The sequence below is a fragment of the Crocuta crocuta genome, unplaced genomic scaffold, assembly GCF_008692635.1.
Source record: "Crocuta crocuta isolate KB4526 unplaced genomic scaffold, BGI_CrCroc_1.0 scaffold83, whole genome shotgun sequence".
NCBI classification, from domain to species: domain Eukaryota; kingdom Metazoa; phylum Chordata; class Mammalia; order Carnivora; family Hyaenidae; genus Crocuta; species Crocuta crocuta.
Window position 1 is genome coordinate 7,376,072 of NW_027529638.1, and position 20,957 is coordinate 7,397,028.

Below are 20,957 nucleotides of genomic sequence, written 5' to 3' on the forward strand. Positions count from 1 at the left end.
AAATGGATAAATAAAATGACACACACACACACACACACACACACACACACACCCATTCATTCAAATATTCACTAGCTGCTTAACAAGTGCTAACTATAAAGAAGACACCGTACCAAATGCTGAGAATACACAAGAGACTATCGTCCCTATTCCTGATAGCTTGGGGTTTAGGACTTCTCACTATAGAAAATGTCAATTATCTCTAATTTATGTCTTATAAAGCCAAAAGTTCCAGATTATATCATAACATATAAGATGAATAATATCAAGCTACAATTTCACTGTTTGCTTTAGTGATATAAAGAATTTAGTATACGAAGTATATTCTAAGAGGGTTGTAAAAACTTACATCGTACAAAATGTGAGGCTCTGTAATTTTGAAGTTAATGAAATGACAGGATGAGCTTACTGTGGAAGGTAAGAGTCAACTGCCAATCATTTTCTATCTGATCTGTAATGTGGCACACGGTTTCACTATACCAATATGTAAACTATACAGTATTCACATGACAGAACAAAATTAATTGCCGGCTTAGATTTTACAGCGTGAAAATATCTTTTCAAATAAGTAACCAATGTAAAATGTAATGCAAATTAAGTTTTAACATGCCAAAACTACTCTGTAATTTTAAAACCTTACTGTCTCTAGCCAAAAGCGATCCAGGTCACTTCGTCTCTGCTGTTTGTTCAATGTAATTAACCATCGTCCTCCTCGTTTGTTTTTCTCATCTTCCCACATGGGCTCGATACCATCCTACAAGGTTAATAGATAACAATATTAGACAAAACTGTTACTTTAACTGAAGAGATCACTAGAAAGCGCAAGCAACAGTTCTGTCAACTTGTTACTTTATTCTCCATAAAACTGTTATGATACTTCTAGTTATCAAACCTTGGGTTTCATTCAATTTGGAGGTTCTTGAACATTGAGTAACATATACTTTTGAAAAATTACATACATTTCTATGCCTAGAAAATATATGCAAAAATTATGCAATTTCAGAGTTAATGAATGACTCCCCACCCCCCTACGACTTGACAGAATCCATTTATAAATATCCCAAGGATCAATGCATCCCAAGTTAAGAATTCCTGATAAACTCTGGACTTCAGGCTACTCAAATCTATATAAAGAGCCTAGACTGGATATCAAAGCTCTCTTCAAAAATCAACCAGTGTACGCCCACAGAGTCAGACTCTCAATTTCAATTATATATAGCAGTAGGGCAAAACTGGTTAATGCTAAAGTCTAGTAAAACTAATTTAATTATTCTCTATTCTCCAAACCTCAGAGCATTAACTATTCCTAAGTTTCTGACAAGAGTTCTTAATGAATAACTAAATGGCCCAGTCTTCTGATATATGAAATCACTAATTAAACATACCTTAAAAAGTGAGTAGTCACAGCCAGGCATTAAATTACTAGACAACTGGATGTGGTTGTACAGACTAGGTAAAAGAAAAGGACAATTATAAACATAAAATACGTAATGCAGAGTTTAGGTGCTCACATATACATTTAGAGAATGTGATAAAACTCAAAAGATAAAAGTTTATGTTTACGAGTCCATTTCTGAACTGGACCAAAGAGGTACCTTAATAATGGTCAGTACAAGAATCAGCATTTGAGGATTTTCAAGACACTATTTTTAATGATTTTACTTTGACAAAAATATATTTTGATGCATTAGTTAACTTAATGCATCCATATGTTTATATGAGAAACTGAGACTAGGATGTTTGAGATGGCCTTTAAGTACATGAAAGAATTTATAAGGCTAATAACAAGTAGTTTTAAATACACAAAAAGACAAATCAAGAGAAAGCAAGGTAAACTTCCTATCAGGACTGCATGACTGAAATAAAATAACATTAATATCCATGAAGATATCCAAGAGTAGAACAGACCAATAGGCTTCAAATATCACAATCATTACTAGTCAGTCAGCATAGCAATCATTTGGGAAGCTTTGAAAACAAAACAACAGTTCCAGGACCTATTCCTTGTGATTTTAATCCTTAATTCCTTAAATATAGGGGATTAGAGGAGCACCTTCATGGCTCAGTCACTTGGTTTCGACTCAGGTTATGGTTTCATGGTTCATGAGCTCAAGCCCCACATCTGGCTCTGCACTGACAGCGCAGAACCTGCTTGGGATTCTCATTCTCTCTCTCTCTCAAAATAAATAAATAAATAAACGCTCGCTCGCTCTCAAAATTAAAAAAGAAAAACCTTAAAAAAAGCCATTCATTTAAAAAATATATACAGAGTAGAACCCTAGAATCTGTATTTCTAAACTTTTCCCCAAATATCAACGTAACAGTTTAACACTTGAGATGACTTAGATATTCACTAGCTTAGAGGTAGAATGCTAAATCATTTGATCTTCTAAAGTTTCTTGTAACAAAATTGTTATATCAATAGCAACAGAGTAAGAATGCTTTGCCTGTCTCCAATGTTAGATGCAGAAATACGATCTTTACTCCATCTGCAGACCACAGACCATGCTATTATCTTTAGTCAGATTCTCTTGACACTATTTTAACCCAGTCTGGAAATACTTCAAGTAGAGTCTTAAGATTCTGGCATTCTTTGAATCACATTCTACAGGATAACATATAAATTCAATTTGGGGAAAGGTAGCATAGGGCTGAATAATAAGGTTTGTCGAGTTATTCTACTTAATGGTCACTCTTTCCAAACTACATTATCAATGGCACCTTCCTCTGGACAACATCAGAGTTATAGACAATAACTATAAAATTAGCACCACTTTATAAAATTAATGGACAGGATAGAAATGGTTGTCTTCAATGGCATTCAAGGTAGAAATGACCAATGCTTCTCTAGGTGCCTCCTTTCTCCATCATGTTGCTCTAAGGTCTCTTAGCAAGTTTACAGTAATGAAAATTAGTAATGACACAATTTAAACAGAATTAGAACACTATAGACAAAACTTCATAAATCCCAAAGGGCTCAACAGTTGTTTACCACTAAATCTGCCAGAAAAAAAGTGAGATATTAAGAAGTGCTTAGATATTTACAGAAAGCTAAAGGATTCCTTCATATGTCTAAATTACAATATAAAAGTCCACAATGCAATGATATTGCTTACACATAACTACAGTAGGCGACCATATTCTAAATTAGAGGTCCACTTAGAAACCCAATTATGTAAAATGGTGAAAGCTAACCATACTAGATATATGTGGCTCTGATTCAGTGGGGGAAATGTTTCAAGACTCTTGCTCTTCCTCCTCCACAGACTTGGTCTGGAGAACTCAAATACAATTAAGGAAGAAAATCACTTGATGTTTTGATGAAGGGTAAAATAACCTTAGTTTAACCAGACAACCAGACCTATGAATTACTGGGGATTTAAATAGAGTTCCATTACTTAAAAAAAAAAAAAAAAAACAGTCAATGATTAAAATATAAAGTGACCACTCTTAAAATTTCACAATTTATAGTTTTCTCTAATTATTCAATGTTTTTTTCTTCCAGTGATCCGAAGGTATACTACATGTCTATTATGGGCAAAGCACTGGAAACATACAGAAGAATATTGTTTCTGTCCTGGAGGAAGTATACATGTATGAATCTTCTGACAATCTGTTCTTAGTGTGGGCAAAATACACTTAGGCAGTTAATGTTAATACACTCTGGTGGTTATGTTAATACAGAAGAGTTGCTCACTGATTCAATACAGATATATATGATCTAAAAATATACTAGATGTACAAATTAAAATTTTTAGGTAACTACTAGTTAATTCATAGCTCATAAACACATTTTATCTTTGAAATGGAAATTATTTTTCAAATAAAATTACATACTAAATTAACTTTGTTTTTAGAGAATCACTATTATAAAACGTCTTGAAGACTTCACAATTTTATATTTTGAATCAAGCAAAGGTTTGACCCTGATATCTGAACTTTTTGCTAAATCTAAAACAAAATCTCAAAGGTATTTCAACTATTCTTCTTGAAGTTGATCAACTAACATCACAGATACTTGGGACAAACCTGAATTTTGAGGATTTCAGTTTTTGAAATCTCAGAAACCCCATCACAGGAAATCCCAGGAGTTATACCAAAAAGAATTTGCACAAATGGGAACTTAACAAAGCTCTGGAGTATGTGACAGATGTATCTAGGCAACCAAGAAAAGGACAAGCTCCAACAAACTTCAAAATTCTAGAAGCAATAAAGGATTCTCAAGGAAAGGAGATCTTGGGACAAGGAATAAACAAAATACACAGGGCTAAAGGATGACAAGACTGGAGCTTTCTAAATGATGAAAAATAAAGAGTTGTGAGGAGATGGACAAACAGGTAGGTCTACAGATGAATATTTATTAACTATTCACCTTACCCTTCATTTATCCATGATTTAAAATGAAAAATTACACAATTCATAAAATAAACATCCTAAAATGGTTACTTACGCCCAAAAGTCTTCAACAGTATCAAACTTAGAGATCAGCCGAAGGTTTGCTTGCCAAGTTTTGCTTTTATCATTTTTAAAAAACCAGAGTGCCCATCTAAAAGTAAAAGGTCAGCGTTAAAAAAAAATGGTAGTTTTAATTCATTCACATTTCTAGCAGCATTCTTCACAACAGCCAAAGGGAGGAAGCAACCTAAATGTCCACTAACAGATGAATAAACAAAATGTGGTATAAATGAACATAAAGTGGAATACTTATGAGACTTAAAAAGGAAATTCTGAGAATGAACCTTGAGGACAGTAAGTGAAATAAGCTCATCAAAAGACAAAACAGTACTGATTCTATTTGTATGAGGTACCTACAGTAATCAAACACAGAGGCAGAAAGTAGAAGGGCAGGGGACTAGAAGGAAAGGGAATGCATAATTGTTTAATGGGTACAGAGTTTTGGTTTTGCAAGATGAAAATGGTTAAGATGGCAAATTTTATGATCTATGTATTTTAACACAATTAAAAATTTGAATTTCTCTTAATTTAAACAATTTTAAATGGTAAATATTAAGAGTGACAAATAATGAGTTTTTTCTTTCATTTTTAAAATATATATTTTATACCTACTTCATAACAGATTCTCTGCTGTATACTTTAGAGACCTATTGAGGTTCAGCCCTTAGAGTAATTCACAGAAATGCAGTAGAGAGACAATTACAGTGTGCTAATAAGTGCTATAACCAAGATATTCAGCAGTTACTCATGAAAAAAGAGCAGAAGTACTTAAACCAGACAGGAAAGTAGGGAACAAGAAAGCTGGATTTTCAGAGAAATAAAAAGGTATTAGCTAAGAGGTGAAAATGGGACTTCTAAAAAAGGGAGGAAACTATTAATAAAGTCCCTGTTTACTCAAACACACCAATGAGAAAATAAAATAAAGAGATTCATGGAGTAATGCTACCACAGATATATATCCTGAAATAATGTATACTAGTTTCTACATGTCTGTATATACCTCTGTTAAAAAAGTTTTATACTAGTATCTGGAAGATAAACTTTTGTCACTTCAAAGTTATATTTAAATATCACAAAATAACATCTTTAGTACAATTATATTGTCTGAATTACTATACCAAAGGTAACTCAAAAGGAAAATTTTATTTTTTCATTTAAAATTTTCACCTAAAGATACGTTTCCAAACAGATAACATGTATTTCATAACTCCATGATTAATGCTTGGATAATCTAACATAATAATGAGATGCATTTCAACATCCACTTGAGAATCTGAATTTGCCAACCCACTATCAAGGGCAAAAAGAAAAAAGCCAAGGCATAAAAACTATTAAACACACACTTAAGGTCAAGTACTATAATTTGGTCTTCCAAAACTAATTCAATCTACTCTCAAAAAATTAAAAATCTTAGAACTACCATATTGTCTAGCAATTCTACTTCTGGGTATATATTGAAAAAAAAATGAAAACACTAACTCAAAAAAATATATGCACCCATATATTCACGCAGCATTATTTACAAAGACAAGATGTGGAAACAACCTCAGTGCCTATCAATGAATTAATGCATAAAGAAAGTGTTGTATGTACACAATGGAATATTATCCACCCACAAAAAAAAAAAGGGGAGGGGGGAATTTTGTTATTTGCAACACTGGATGGACCCTGAGGGCATTATGCTAACTAAGTCAAAGAAATAAGACAAATACCATATAATCTCACTTATATGTGGAATCTTAAAAAAACCAAGCTCATAGACACAGAGAACAGACTAGATGCTAGAAGTGAGGGTAGAGTGAAAAGGGGTGAAAGCAGTCAAAAGGTATAAACTTCCAGTTATACAATAAATAACTCATAACTGTGTAATACAACATGGTGACTACAGTTAATAACAATGTACTATATATGTAAAAGTTGTTAAGAGAGGAGTAAACAGTAAAAGTTCTCGTCACAAAGAAAAAACTTTGTAACTGTGTATCATGACAGATGTTATAATGTACACTTCCTATAGTGAACATTTCACAATACACATAAATACTGAGTTATGCTGTATATCTGAAATTAATGTTATAGGTCAATTATATCTCAATTAAAATGACACTAAAATTGTCTTTTTGTCTTTTTTTACTGCACTCAGCCATTAAACATACAAAAATCCATCCTAATAATTAGATGACTAGGCACAAATATTGTACAAGAATGTTCTTAATGCTGGAAAATTGGGAAACATCTTAATGGGCCTTCAACAACGGATCATTTAAATCACAGTTACCAAAATGTGCAGACACTAAGGGGACCCCAAGACCCTTTTAGAAGCTGTGATAAGTAAAAACTATTTTCATAATAATGCTAAAGCATTCTTTCGTTTTTAACTGTGTTGACATCTATACTAATGGTACAAAAGCAATGGTGTGGTAAATGCGCTGGTGCTTTAGCAAGTTTCATATAGTGGTACCAAATGGTAATAGCAGTCACTATACCCTTTATTACCACCACCTCTCATAGTAACAACAATGTCAGTTTTAGTGAAGAATACAACTGATGAAGCAGTAATTATTGGTTTCATTAAATTTCAACCTATGTACAGTCTTTTTCATACTCTGCCAAAAAAAAAAAATCAAAAATGCTAAAACGACACTTCTGCATACCAAAGAACAATGCTTAAAAAACTGAACTGTGAAATGAATTAGCCACTTTTTTCATGGAACACCACTTTAACAATGACTGACAGATAAACCATGGCTATTTCTTGAAAATGAAGAAAGTGAGCCTGATGCTTTACTGTGGACTCTCAGGAGAAAATCAGAATTTTGGAAATCCTGCATGTGCCCCTGTTGAGCTTGACAAACTTAAAGTTTAGCGAGTTTAGTAGTGATATTAATGAATACTACTGTTTTTATAATGAAAAGTATCAATATGCAGAAGATCTGAATAACTCACTGTTTTTCAAATGACCAGTGGTGTTGCAAAATCATGCATGAGTAAAAGATGCATTTCAAATGTAAGATAAACCAATAGATTTTTAATATAACAGAGTAGGAAAAGTTCTTGGAGGGGCACCTGGGTGGCTCAGTCAGTTAAGTGTCCAACTTTGGCTTCAGGGCTCAGGTCATCATCTTACAGGTCATGAGTTCGAGCCCTATGTTGGACTCTGTGCTGACAGCGAAGACCTTAGAGCCTGTTCCAGATTGTCTCCCTCTCTCTGCACCTCCCAGACTCATACTCTGTCTCTCTCTCTCTCAAAAACAAACAAAATACTGGGGGGAAAAAAAGAAAGAAAGGTTCTTGGATATGGCTTCAGATTCTACACTACTGGTGACCTATAAGAAACCTAGTATCAAAGGAGAATACCTGTAATTAGCTTGAAAGGCTATTGAAAACCCCCTTCCCTTTTCCAGCCATGAACTTATGTGGTCACATTTTCCTGTATTTAATATAAAACAACTTATCTCCTCCACAGACTGAATGCAGGAGCAGCTATGAAAATACAACTAACTTCTATTAAGTCAGGCACTTAAAGAGATTTATAAAAATGCAAAAATGTTGTACTTCTCATTATATTTTTAAAATATTTTTTCATATAAAATATTTATGTTGGGGTGCCTGGTGGCTCAGTCGGTTAAGCGTCTGACTTCAGCTCAGATCATGATCTCACAGTTCATGAGTTTGAGCCGCCATAGGGCTCTGCACTGACAGAGTGGAGACTGCCTGGAATTTTCTCTCTCTTCCTGTCTCTGCCCCCGCTCCCCTCAAAATAAATAAACTTACAAAAATTAATAAAAATATTTGTTAACATACAATGGATTTTTTCAATGAGTATTTAATTTTACATATTCTCAGGTTTATTTTCTAATATAATAAATGGAAATAGATAAAAATCTATATAACCAAAGCTCTGTGGCATCTTCAATAAAAAAAAAAATTTTTAATGTTTATTTTTGAGAGACAGGCAGCGTGAGCGGGGGCAGGGCAGAGAGAGAGAGGGAGATACAAAACTGAACCAGGCTCCAGGCTCAGAGATGTCACAGGGTTCGAACCCATGAACTGTAAGATCATGACCTGAGCCTAAGTCTGGTGCTTAGCAGACTGAGCCACCCAGGTGGCCCTTCAATAACTTTTAAGAGTATAAAAAGGTCAAGAGACGAAAAAGTTTGAGAACTGCTGATTTAAATAAAATATACATCCATAAAAGAGGCTACATGCAGTTATTAAATAGAATATGTATGTAGGTAGGGGAGCCTGCGTAGCTCAGTTGGTTAAGACTGATTGATCTCTCTAGGCTGTGAGAAAGAGCCCTGTGTGCTCCACAAGGAGCCTGCTTGGGATTCTCTCTCTATTCCTCTTAACTCTGCCCCTCCCCCACTTGTGTGCACACACTCTCTCAAAACAAACTTTCAAAAAAAACGGGTGGGGGGTAATTATGTGGGTCAAGTTATCCCTAAGACGGAAATGAAACGCAGAGCCATGGAGGAAAGATGATACTGGACTACATAAATATTAAAAATCTGTTGGGTGCCTGGGTTAAGCATCATCCAACTCTATTTCTGGCTCACAGTTGTAAATCAGGAGATCAAGTCCATCCTCTCTGCCTTGTGCCCCCCTGCTCCAACTCTCCCCCTAGCGCTGGGCATGGAGGCCTGTTTGAGATTTTCTCTCCCTCTACCCCATCCCCCCTCCAAAACATGACCTATAAAAAACATAATTCCACAGACAATGTTAAAAGACAAATGATTTGGATAATTCATTTGCAACCTAATGCCCTACCTGGAAGACTTAGCATCCCTAATTACAATGCGTGGAAATAATCTTTAAAAGATACCCAGCCTCCACTCCAACAGACAAAAGAACTGAGCAGACTGTCCACAGATAAAAGCAAAAAATGATCAGTAAATATGAAACTGCTTTGGAACTTCAATAAAAGAAATGCAAATTTAAAATAAGACACTGGTTTTATAAATCGGAATAGGAGCAATTCAACTGGCAATAACTAAAAAGATGGATGGCACCAACTGGCAAAGACGTAGAAACCAGGAACTCTCAAACTGCTAAGATCCTAAACTGATAAAAGGAGGATAATTTGGCAATTACCTATAAGGTAAGTCTTTAACCTAAGAAATCTGAAACTTATCCTATAAATATGTTCACAGAAGTGCACACACACAAAAAAATACAGGAATACATACACTACAACATTGTAAATAGAAAAAAATATACTCACTAATACAAGCCTGATAAAATATGACTATATATTCATTTGATATAAGGCAATAGTTTAAAATAATGAGGCAAAACCTGCACAAACAAAAAAGGTCATCTGTATAAGAAAAAGATATGTACATCGAAAAGCTCTGGAAGACTACAAACCAAATTTAACACTGACTACTGCACAGAATGGAGAAAAGTAAAATGGAAAAAAGAATAGCTGAGGAAAATCAGAGAATATTTACTTTATAAACTTGTACTCCAATAATTTGCTTTCTTATATTATAGATTTAGTAAATAATGAGCAAACTACCAAAATGTGAGCATACAGCATTCTGGAATATTTTTCTAAATGATACTATTTTACCCAAGTAGAATTCATAAAGAAACTGAAATCCTCAGAGACCATTTTAGGATTAATTGGTCTGTTTACTGATGACATTTAAAAAAAAAATTTTTTTTTAATGTTTACTTACTTTTGAGAGAGAAAGAGAATGAGTGGGGGAGGGGCAGAGAGAGAGAGACACAGAGAGACAGACAGAAACCGAAGCAACCTCCAGGCTCTGAGCTGTCAGCACAGAGCCAGATGCAGGGCTGGAACCCCAAAACCATGAGCTCATGACCTGAACTGAAGTCAGACATTTAACAAACTGAGCCACCCAGGGGGCCCCTGATGACTTTCCAGGACTCCAGATTTTATTCAAACTGTGAGGGATTATGTCTTGATTACTTCTCCCAACAATGATAACACTAAAAACTGGGTTCAGGACAGACAGAAGGCATACAGAGTTGACTTTTTATTATAAGATAATACCAAAAAGATGAAAAATACCTTAAGGGTCTTGGTGCTACTGTTAGGCTGAATTATATGCAATTGCTGATAATCAACGTGTCCGACTTTGGTATAATGCTTTCCTGAGGATGAATTATACCTCTATGGACTATCTGATCTTTGATAACTCACTCACTAGCTGACAATCCTGTCTAGAGAATTAATTTCTTCCTCACTACAGGAAATGCTGAACTTAAAGGTCTCTGACAAAAAACTACATAAAACACATTTGGACTTTAATTTCAATAAGTCTACCAGGATAAAGAAGAAATGACAAGATACTGCAGATTCAGTTACAGACCACCATAATAGAGCAAATGCTGCAATAAAAATCAACTGAAGTTTCTGGTTTCCCATTGCACATAAAGTTATGTTTACACTATACCATGGTATAGTAAGGATGCAATAGGATCATGTATTAAAAAATGTATATACCTCAATTTAAAAATATTTTACTGCTTGGGGCGCCTGGATAGCCCGGTCAATTAAGCATCTGACTCTTGATTTTGGCTCAGGTCATGATCTCACAGTTCATGAGCCCAAGCCCTGCTTAAGATTCTCTCTCTCTCAAAATAAATAAACTTAAAAAAAAAATGCTTTATTGCTATAAATGCTAACCATCATCTGAACTTTTAGTGAGTCATCTTTTTGCTCGTGAAGGTCTTGCCTCGATGTTGCTGGCTGCTGCCAACTCAGTGGATGTTTCCTGAAGGATGGGGTGGCTGTGGTAATTTCTTAGAGTAAAACAATGAAAATTTGCCACACTGATTAACCCTTCCTTGGACAAATGATTTCTCCATAACATGCGATGCTGTTTGATATTTTACCCACAGAGCTTCTTTCAAAACTGGAGTCAATCCTCTCAAACTCTGCTGCTGCTTTACCAAACTAAGTTTATGTGATATTCTAAATCTTTTGTTGTCATTTTAACAATCTGCACAGCATCTTCACCAGGAGTAGGTATCATCTCAAGAAACCATTTTCTTTGCTCATCCATAACAAGCAACTCCTACCCATTGAGTTTTTTATGATGAGATTATAGCAATTCAGTCACACCTTCAGGTTCCAATTCTAATTCTTTTGCTAGTTCTACCACATTTGTAGTTACTTCTTCCACTGAAGTCTTGAACCCCCAAAGTAATCCAGGAGGGCTGGAATCAACTTCTTCCAAATGCCTGTCCATGTTGATATTTTGACCTCTACCCATGAATCACAATACTCTTAAAGGCATCTTAGAATGGTGAATCTAAGGGGGGCACCCAGGGGCACCTGGGTGGCTCAGCTGGTTAAGCATCTGACTTTGATTTCAGTTCAGATCATGATCTCACAGTTTCTGAGTTTGAGCCCGGCATCTGGCTCTCTGCTGTCAATAGAGAGCCTGCTTTGGATCTTCTGTCTCTCTCTCTCTGTCCCTCTCCCTCTCTGTCCCTCTCCTGCCCACATACTCTCTCCCTCTCTCAAAAATAAAAATTTTTAAAAAAGAAGAAAGGAAAAAAGAATAGTGAATCCTTTTCAGAAGGTTTTCAATGTACTTTGCCCAGATCAACCAGGGGAATGACTGTCTACGGCAGCTACAGTCTTAATAAAATCTATTTCTTAAATAATAAGACTTGAAAGTCAAAAGTACTCCTAAGTGGGGCGCCTGGATGGCTTAGTCGGTTAAGCGTCCGACTTTCGCTCAGGTCATGATCTCGCAGTTTGTGGGTTCGAGCCCCGCGTCAGGCTCTGTGCTGACTGCCAGCTCAGAGCCTGGAGCCTGTTTCAGTCTGTGACTCCCTCTCTCTCTGACCGTCCCCTGCTCACGCTGTCTCTCTCTCTCTCCTAGAAATGGGTAAAAACATTTAAAAAAAAAAAAGTACTCCTAAGCTGCAAAATGGATGTTGTATTAGGAGGCACGAAAATAACATGAATCTTGTACATCCCCACCGGAACTCCTGAGTGACCAGAGTCATTTTCAATGAGCAGTAGTATTTGGAAAGGAATCTTTTTGCTCAGAGCAAGTTTCAACACTGAACTTAAAATATTCAGTAAACCATGTTGCAAACAGAAGTGCTATCATCAACTTTGTTGTTCCATTTTTAAAGCACAGGAGAGTAGATTTAGCATTATTCTTTAGGGACCTATGATTTTCAGGATGATAAATGAGCACTGGCTTCAACCTAAAGCCACCAGTTGTATTAGACCCTAACAGGAAAGTCAGCCTGTCCTTTGAAACTTTGAAGCCAGGCACTGACTTCTCTCTAGCTATGGAAGTCCATCTAGATGGCATCCATCTTCTTTCACTAGAAGGCTGTTTCATCTACACTGAAAATCTACTGTCTAGCACAGCCAGCTTCATAATGATCTTAGCTGCATCTTCTGGATAACTTGCTGCAGCACCTACACCAGCACTTGTTGCTTCATCTTGCACTTCTAGGTAAAGGAGATGATTTCTTTCCTTAAACCTCATAAACCAAACCTGTGTTAGCTTTAAACTTTTCTTCTGCAGCTTCCTCATCTTTTTTAGCCATCACAGAATTGAAAAGAATTAGGCCTTTGCTCTGGATTAGGTTTAGGCTTAAGGGAATGTTGAGATTGGTTTGATCTTCTACCTAGATCACTCAAACTCTCTCCATTTCAGCAATAAGCCTGTCTCACTGTCGTATTATTTGTGTGTTCACTGGAGTAGCACTTTTAATTTCCTTCAAGAACTTTTCCTTTGCATTCACAACTTGGCTGTTTAGTGAGAGGTTTAGTTTTTGGCCTATCTTGGCTTTCAACATGCCTTCCTCACTCAGCTTAATCATTTCTAGCACTTAAAAGTGAGACATGTAAGGACTCTTCCTTTCACCTGAGGGTTACTAACGGGCCTAACTTCAATATTGTGCCTCAGGGAACAGGGAGAACAGAAGAGGGTGAGAGAGATGGCGGAACTGGTCAGGAAAGCAATCAGAACACATACATTTATTAAGTTTATCATCTTTATGGGCACAGTTCGTGGTGCCCCAAAACAATTATATAGTAACATCAAAGATCACTGATTACAGGTCACCGCAACAAACATAATGAAAAACTTTGAGATTTTGCAAGAATTGCCAAAATGTGACAGAGAGACACAAAATGAGCAAATGCTGTTGGAAAAATGGTACCAACAGACTTGCTCAATGCAGAGTTGTCACAAACCTTCAATTTGTAAAAACTGCAGTATCTGCAAAATCCAATAAAACAAAGCATGCTGTGAAAACAGAGACTTATAGAATCTTTAAAGTAGCTGCAGTAAAAAAAATTTTTAAAAACTTGGGGTAGGAGAATAAAAGGGACCTAAACACTTAAATATTCTCAGAAATTAATTCCAATTTACTTTCCTCAAGATTCTTACAATGTTTCTGTATTGCCTTTTTCTTCCCACCATCAGCTCTCAGTACATTCATTTTAACTTTCATTCTATAAACCATAAAAATACAAACATACTGGGAAGGGGTGGGGTGGTGTTGAGAAAACTATATAATGAGCTATACAGTCAAATGTAACTATGAAACTCAATTCATCTTTTTTTTTAATGTAGGCTCTACACCCAACATAGGGCTTGAATTCACAACCCCAAAATCAAGAGTCACGTGACCCATGAACTGACCCAGCCAGGTGCCCCAAAACTTAACTCGTCTTAACCTCTCCTCTTTGCTTCTCCTAACTTGGCTTAAATACAAACCAACCAGGGATTGGCTCAGTCAGTTAAGTGCCTGACTCTTGATCTCAGCTCAGGTCTTAATCTCAGGGTTGTGAGTTCAAGCTCCACACTGGGCTCCACACTGGTTGTGGAGCCTACTTTAAAAAAAAAAAAAATCACACACACAAAAAAAACAACTAACCTCCAGACTCCACACCCCCTAGCGTTTTCTCCTTCTCAGCCCAACTTCAAGTCACTTATCTTCTCTATAATTCATTTATATATTTTCTATTCACTACTACTCCAATCTTTTTCCATCATCTACATTCTACTAAATTTTCTCCTACATTAGCAAAGACTTTACCATTCAATCCAATGGCCATTCTGAGATGCTTATTGCTCAATCCAACGGGTATTTGGCCTTTCTGAGGCACATAGGCTATTGACCACTTACCTGTCCTTAAAACAAACCATTTTCTTTGCTTCCATGACCACCACTCTATCCTAGTTTATACAAGTTTGTATGTCTAAACCCTTAAAAGGCATTCTCCCTCCAAAAAATCCCTTGTATGCTGGTATCCCAAGCCTCTACCTTGAGTCACATTCACTTTAAAGAGACTTCAGTTACTACTAGTTTCACTTACCACCCAATACTGATGAACTTCAAACCCAATGTCTCAACCAGTTCTTTCTGAGCTCAAGACTCACACATAAAACTGCTTACTAGAAACCGTTATCCAAATGAAAATGAAATCCTCAACCTAATACATTTAAAATTAGTTTCACCCAGTCATTCCCTCCAAAGCTATCCTATTTCACCATTTACCTTACTGCCTAAGTCAGAAAACCTGTATGTCAAAAGGCTTACCTGTTCTGTAAAGGATGTTTAATATAGTGTTCTGGGTTAGCAACCTCCTGATTAGATTCTGTTTTCTCTTCTTCTGAAGGCGGGGGATTAGGAGTAGGGGTGGTTTCCTGATGGAAAATAACAAAACATTATTTTAAATTTCATGATAACAATACTCTAAATCAAATTGAACTAATATTGCCAATGTTCCTTCTCTAAGAACAAAGAATTACAGCAGAAGCAATTCATAAAACAGACCACAGACCAAGCTCTAGAAAAGCACCAAACTCTTCCATTCTAGCCATCTCTTCACTTAAGAGAAAAGGGTTTCTCAAGTTTAAAAAGACAATAACCATATCATATACAGTTATCTTTCACTTACACATTTTAGTATCAGAAAGATTAGACACCATGCAACAAAGTTAAGGAAATCAGCTGTCTTTCTTAACACACTACTGAATTACTATGTATGGTTTGGAGGGTGGGGGGGAATACAACTAAAGCTGGAGAGTCTAATAGCTTTATAAAGTGATCAAGCCAATACTATACAGGTCTTTCCTTCATGTCATACTGTTGTAACATATGGTAACCTAAAAGTTCTGTAATTTCTCAACTGGCCCTAGGCAAAAAAAAGCTGGACACTGGCTTGAACCTAAATCTTCTTGGCTAGACATAATTAATATTGTCATCTAAAAATGTCAGGGGGAAAAAAGGTGCATGTGGATCATCTGTGTGCTCTACAGTCCTCTTGTAGCTCTTCGCCCTATTAAAAATTATGGTCAACAAAACAGAATGCCAAGGAAAGGCACCAGAAGCTAAAAGCTGATTTTGTTCAAAAAGGGGACCACAACAAGAGTCTAGGGGTCAAATTTAAAGCAGCAAAACACTCGAGATACTATGTTCACATTAACAAGATTATGTACATCAATTATGTAGGATCTAAAAGATCTCCTAGCAGGTAGGAGGTAAATACTCAACTTACAAAATACATTTTTCTTAATAACATGACATGTCCAGGAACTAATTTCTGCTAGCCTAAGAAGCCACTCAAAGCAGGGGCTAGGTCTTGATTTTGCTCACAACTGTAATGCCAATTAGCAAAGTGCTATACTCAATAGGAATTTATTGGCTTGATTACTTCATTTAAACATGTACAAAGCAGTTAAAACCCTAAAATTTACAGTCAACGCTTTAAAAAAAATCACCATTTTTTACCAGCATTTTTCTATCAGTCAATTTACATCTTCATATAATTACCAAGCACCATTCCTTACCCCATTAGCTTAAAATTAATGACAGTCTCCAGACAGGCAGTCTCCATGAATAAACTGGGAACAGTTAGGGACTAAGAAGGCAGGAGGGCTCTGGGAGACAAAGTACTAGAGAAAAATGGGCTGCAGAGGTTTGAGCCTCAAAAATCTACATAAAAATCCCTCACAGGAACTTGGCTAGTTCCTAAACTGTGGCGTTCAGGGTAGAGGGACAGCTGAACCAAGACTTCAAAGGCTGAATAACATAAGGAAGACTGGGTTAAGACCAAGTCAGAGTGGGTGGGTAAAATCCTCAGCTTTCTGATGAAATTCTAGAAAGGCCATGCCCTAGGAATCAGGTGAAACACATCTGTCTAACAAATCCTAAAACCAATCTTTGACAATATCAAGGTAATCTACTTATAAACTGCCTCCAGGAATCAAACTCTACACTCTTCAAAAGGAGATAATTCTGTGTCTCTATGAATGTTATTTACAACCCCCTACCAATCAAACATTACTAAACATGCAAAGAAGTTTTTAAGTCACTAATGATCAAGAGATTAACCTGTCCACAGAAAGACATCTAGACATGACCCAAATAAAGAAATTAATAACTATGATTACTATGGTAAGATAGCAAACTCTTAATTACCAAGACTAGTATAGTAAAATTGAAGATGGAGGGGAGGGTCAAAAAACCAGAGTATCTGAAAATGAAACTGAGGGTGCTAGGGTGGCTCAGTCAATTAAGCATCCAACTCGGTGTAGGCTCAGGTCACGATCTCATCGTTCTGGAGTCTGAGCTCCGCACTGGGCTCTGCGCTGTCAGTGCGGAGCCTGCCTAGAATTCTCTCTCCCTCCCTCTCTCTGTTCCTCCCCACCTTGTGTGCTCTCTCTCTTTCTCAAAATAAATAAATAAACTTAAAAAAAATAGGAAAGTGAAATCTATTTTTAAAAGGAACCAAATGGACATTATGGAACTGCCAAAATACAATGTCTGAAACTAAAAGCTCTCTTAATTTGATTAACAAGAACTTCAACTCAGCAGAATTTAAGACTGGTGAACTCAAAGATAGGTCAACAGAAGACACTCAAACAAATAGAGGGGGGAAAATAGATGGTTAAGAAACACTGTGGTACCAACAACAGCCAAACTACGAAGAGAGCCCAAATACCCATCAACTGATAGATAAAGATGATGTGGTAAATACACACACACACACACACACACACACACACACACACACACAGTGGGATATTACTCAACCGTAAAAAAAGGAAAAGAATGAAACCCTGCCATTTGCAACAACATGGATGGAGCTAGAGTGTAGTATACTAAGAGAAATAAGTCAGAGAAAGACAAACACCATATGATTTCATTCATATCGGACATTTAAAAAATAAAACAGGTAAAACATATGAGAAGAGAGAGAAAAAAAAAGAGAGCACAGGGAAGAGAGAATCCCAGCAGGCTCCATGCTGCCAACATACAGCCAGACACGGTGCTCAAGCTCACAAACTGTGAGATCATGACCTAAACCGAATTCAAGAGTTAGAGGCTTAACTGACTAAACCACCCAGGATCCCCTCACCAATCCATTCTTAATCAGCAGAAATTTAAGCCAAAAAGCTTACTATCAAACAGTCACTTTCTAAGTTTCTTGCAATTATGTTGTAAATTATTGCAAAGAAAAAAAAGACATGCTTGAGACTGCTGAGGCATGCCTCATTATAAAATCATTTCCTGTTCATTTCTTTAATTATTTTATTTGTTGTTATAAAACCTCTTAACATTGATTCATATAATAGGATGCTTTTTTTAACTTAGATAACACAAGAAAATTAATATCAATGTAGGTTATTTAAAACTTTCAGGCTAATTCAGTGGCAGTAGTCCATTCTACGGAGCAAGTCCAATTCCTACACAAACTTTTCAATTTATGGCAACATATACAATGAGAAACGATGTCCAGAATGATGGCCATACTATATTAAATTCTTTGATCAAAAAATGATTTATAATTACAAGCATATGCCAAACCAGAACAAAGAAATACAATTTATTTTTCTAAGGAACTGAAACAAAACAACAAAAAAAACCACTTTCAGCTCCACTCCTCAGTTAAGCATAAGCCTGTATCAAATCCCCAAATTACCCATTATCGTTCCTAATTTGCTAAGTACTTCTAATATAAACTTAATTTGAAAATAAAATTATCTTAGGATTTTATCTCCACTTAAAACTATTTGTAAAGCTATTAACTACCCAGGTTTCTGAGATTTAGGATTACCATGAAATAGGTACAGGAGGGCTATCTGATATTTGTTAATAGCAACTTCACAAAATTCTCCCTGAAAACTCCATAGCAGGTGTTTTCATGGTATGTTTAATGACTTATTCAATAGGTTATTTTTAAATGTGTAAGATCATCAAATCAGCAAGGAAACATGATTATTACATGATTGTAGAAGAACTAAAAAACTTATTTTATAACTTGTCATTTTTATTGTTGATTCATATACTGAGCAGACAATAAAACAGCTTTAAACTTATGTTCAATTTAAAAACAAAATTCTTTAGTGCAAAGCACCACATTCCTATACCTACTCTCTCAGCTTGGTGGTCTCCTCTGTAATCAAATTTCATTGGAAATTACAACTTAAATATCCATGTTTTACCAGTATTCCTAAATTTTAAAATTATGCAAAAACAGAAAAGGCTAATTTAACAGATGATAGCTACTCTCAAAGTAATCAGATACATTCTTTCCAAGTTTTTATTTAAATTCCATTTAACATATGGTGTGGTACTAGTTTCAGGTGTAGAATTTAGTGATTCAACACTGACATACAACACTGGGTGATTATCACAGCAAGTGCCCTCCTGAAACCCTTCACCTACTTAACTCATCCCTCTAGTAACCATCAGTTTATTCTCTATAGTCTAAGGCCTATTTCTTGGTTTGCCTCTTTTTATAAACCTGTTTGTTTTGCTTCTTAAATTCCACATATGAGTGAAACCATACTGGTTTTTCTCTGACTTAACATAATACTCTCTAGCTCCATCCATGCCATTGCAAAGGGCAAGATTTCTTTCATTTTTTATGGCTAATAATCCAGTGTGTATATACACAAACACAAATACACACACAACACATCTTCATCCATTCACCAATGGACACTTGGCTGTTTCCATAATTTGGCTATTGTTGATATTGCTGCTATTAACACTGGGGTGCATGTAACCCTTCAGATTAGTATTTTTGTATCCTTTGGGTAAATATCTAGTAGTGCAACTGCTGGACTGTAGGGAAGTTCTATTTTAACTTTGTGAGGAACCTCCATAATGTCCTCCAGAGTGGCTGCACCAGTTTGCATTCCCACTAGCAGTGTAAGAGGGTTCCCCTTACTCCACATCCTCACCAACACCTGTTGTTTCCTGTGTTGTTAATTTTGGTCAAAGTAATCAAATACATTTTAACTTAAAAGACAAACTATACTTGAAAAACTACTGTATAACACATTGCAGGTGGTTACAATGTTGGGGAGAATGGAGAGCATAAAGCCATGGGATCCCCTGTGCAGTGCTTAACTAGAAGATGGTAAGGAACCAATGACACTTAAAAGAGAGAGCTCATGAAACCAAAGACAAGATCAGAAGAGTGAGCTGAAGGGAGATTGTGAAAGGCCTCAAAGGTCAGGCTAAAAGTGTACCTTTCATCTTGTGAGCAATGGAAGCCATTCACTGACAGATCAAAATGGTTAAATACTGATGACAAGGGAATAGAAAAGACAACTGGTTTAAGTGCAAAATATTAAACCTGGTTTTAAATTTGCTGAGTTAATGTGATTCAAATAAAAATGCTGTCTTATAATTTAGTGCTGCCAGGGCTCAACAGCTGTCATAGCAAGAGAAGAAAGTTGAAAAAAAAAAAAGTAGTGCGAGAGAGGGACAAGTCTAACAATTAGCTGCAAAGAATCTCCAGCAGCTTTTGAATGTTGCTACAACATCTCAGAATGTAGTAACATTCTGCAAAAAAAAAAAAAAAAACAAACAGCACATATATGAAACACAATATGAACTTTGTGGGTCAATCCTAATATTAGAAAGCTAGATACTTCCCAGATATAGTATTATTTCTCTAATCTGACTAAAGTTTAGGTTCTTCCTTCTAGCCATGTTCAAACCTACACTATTTTAATTCTAAAACCATGGGTGTGCTTTTCCATGGTTATGAACATTCAAGATTTGTTATTAACTCTCAACCCAAACACACAAACGATCTCTTCTAGAAATAACTATGAGTCTTCCCCTCAGGATACCCAATTAGCATCCTCCATTACTTCACTGAACAAATATTACTAAGAACTTTCAGAATCTCCCCACCCTCCATACTTTGGGGCATCCCCTAAACCTTAATTTGAAGTAAGCAAAAATCGATAGTTTCCCTGACATTATTAGGGTTTAAAACAGTAATCAAACTGTGGTCCACAGAATTCTGCTGGTTGTAGTCTACAATGAGGTTAGGCACAGAAATAGAAAGCAGAGGTGCCTGGGTGGCTCAGTCGGTTAAGCATAGGACTCTTGGTTTCTCTCAGGTCATGATCTCACAGTGTTTGAGATCCAGACCACATGGGGCTCTGTACTGACAGTGTGGAACCTGCTTGGAATTCTTTCTTTCTGCCTCTCCCACTCCCACCAGCAAGGGCCTGCACGTG

General features: G+C 36.1%; 1 protein-coding gene and 1 long non-coding RNA gene across 4 annotated transcripts in view; one reads left to right on the top strand and one right to left on the bottom strand.

Moving 5' to 3' along the window:
• Positions 1-20,957, bottom strand: part of EIF4E (eukaryotic translation initiation factor 4E) — a 40,132-nt gene that overhangs the window by 3,312 nt on the left and 15,863 nt on the right. For all 3 annotated transcript variants that reach the window (XM_077762343.1, XM_077762342.1, XM_077762341.1), the window contains 4 exons: positions 15,007-15,113; positions 4,451-4,546; positions 1,386-1,449; positions 641-754 (listed from right to left, as the gene is read on the bottom strand). In XM_077762343.1, the coding sequence (XP_077618469.1) occupies positions 641-754; positions 1,386-1,449; positions 4,451-4,546; positions 15,007-15,113 (381 nt within the window). The remainder of the gene's footprint in view (positions 1-640; positions 755-1,385; positions 1,450-4,450; positions 4,547-15,006; positions 15,114-20,957) is intronic.
• Positions 4,117-20,070, top strand: LOC144230127 (uncharacterized). Its single transcript, XR_013334699.1, has 2 exons — positions 4,117-4,337; positions 19,768-20,070. It is a non-coding gene; the product is annotated as an uncharacterized LOC144230127 (long non-coding RNA).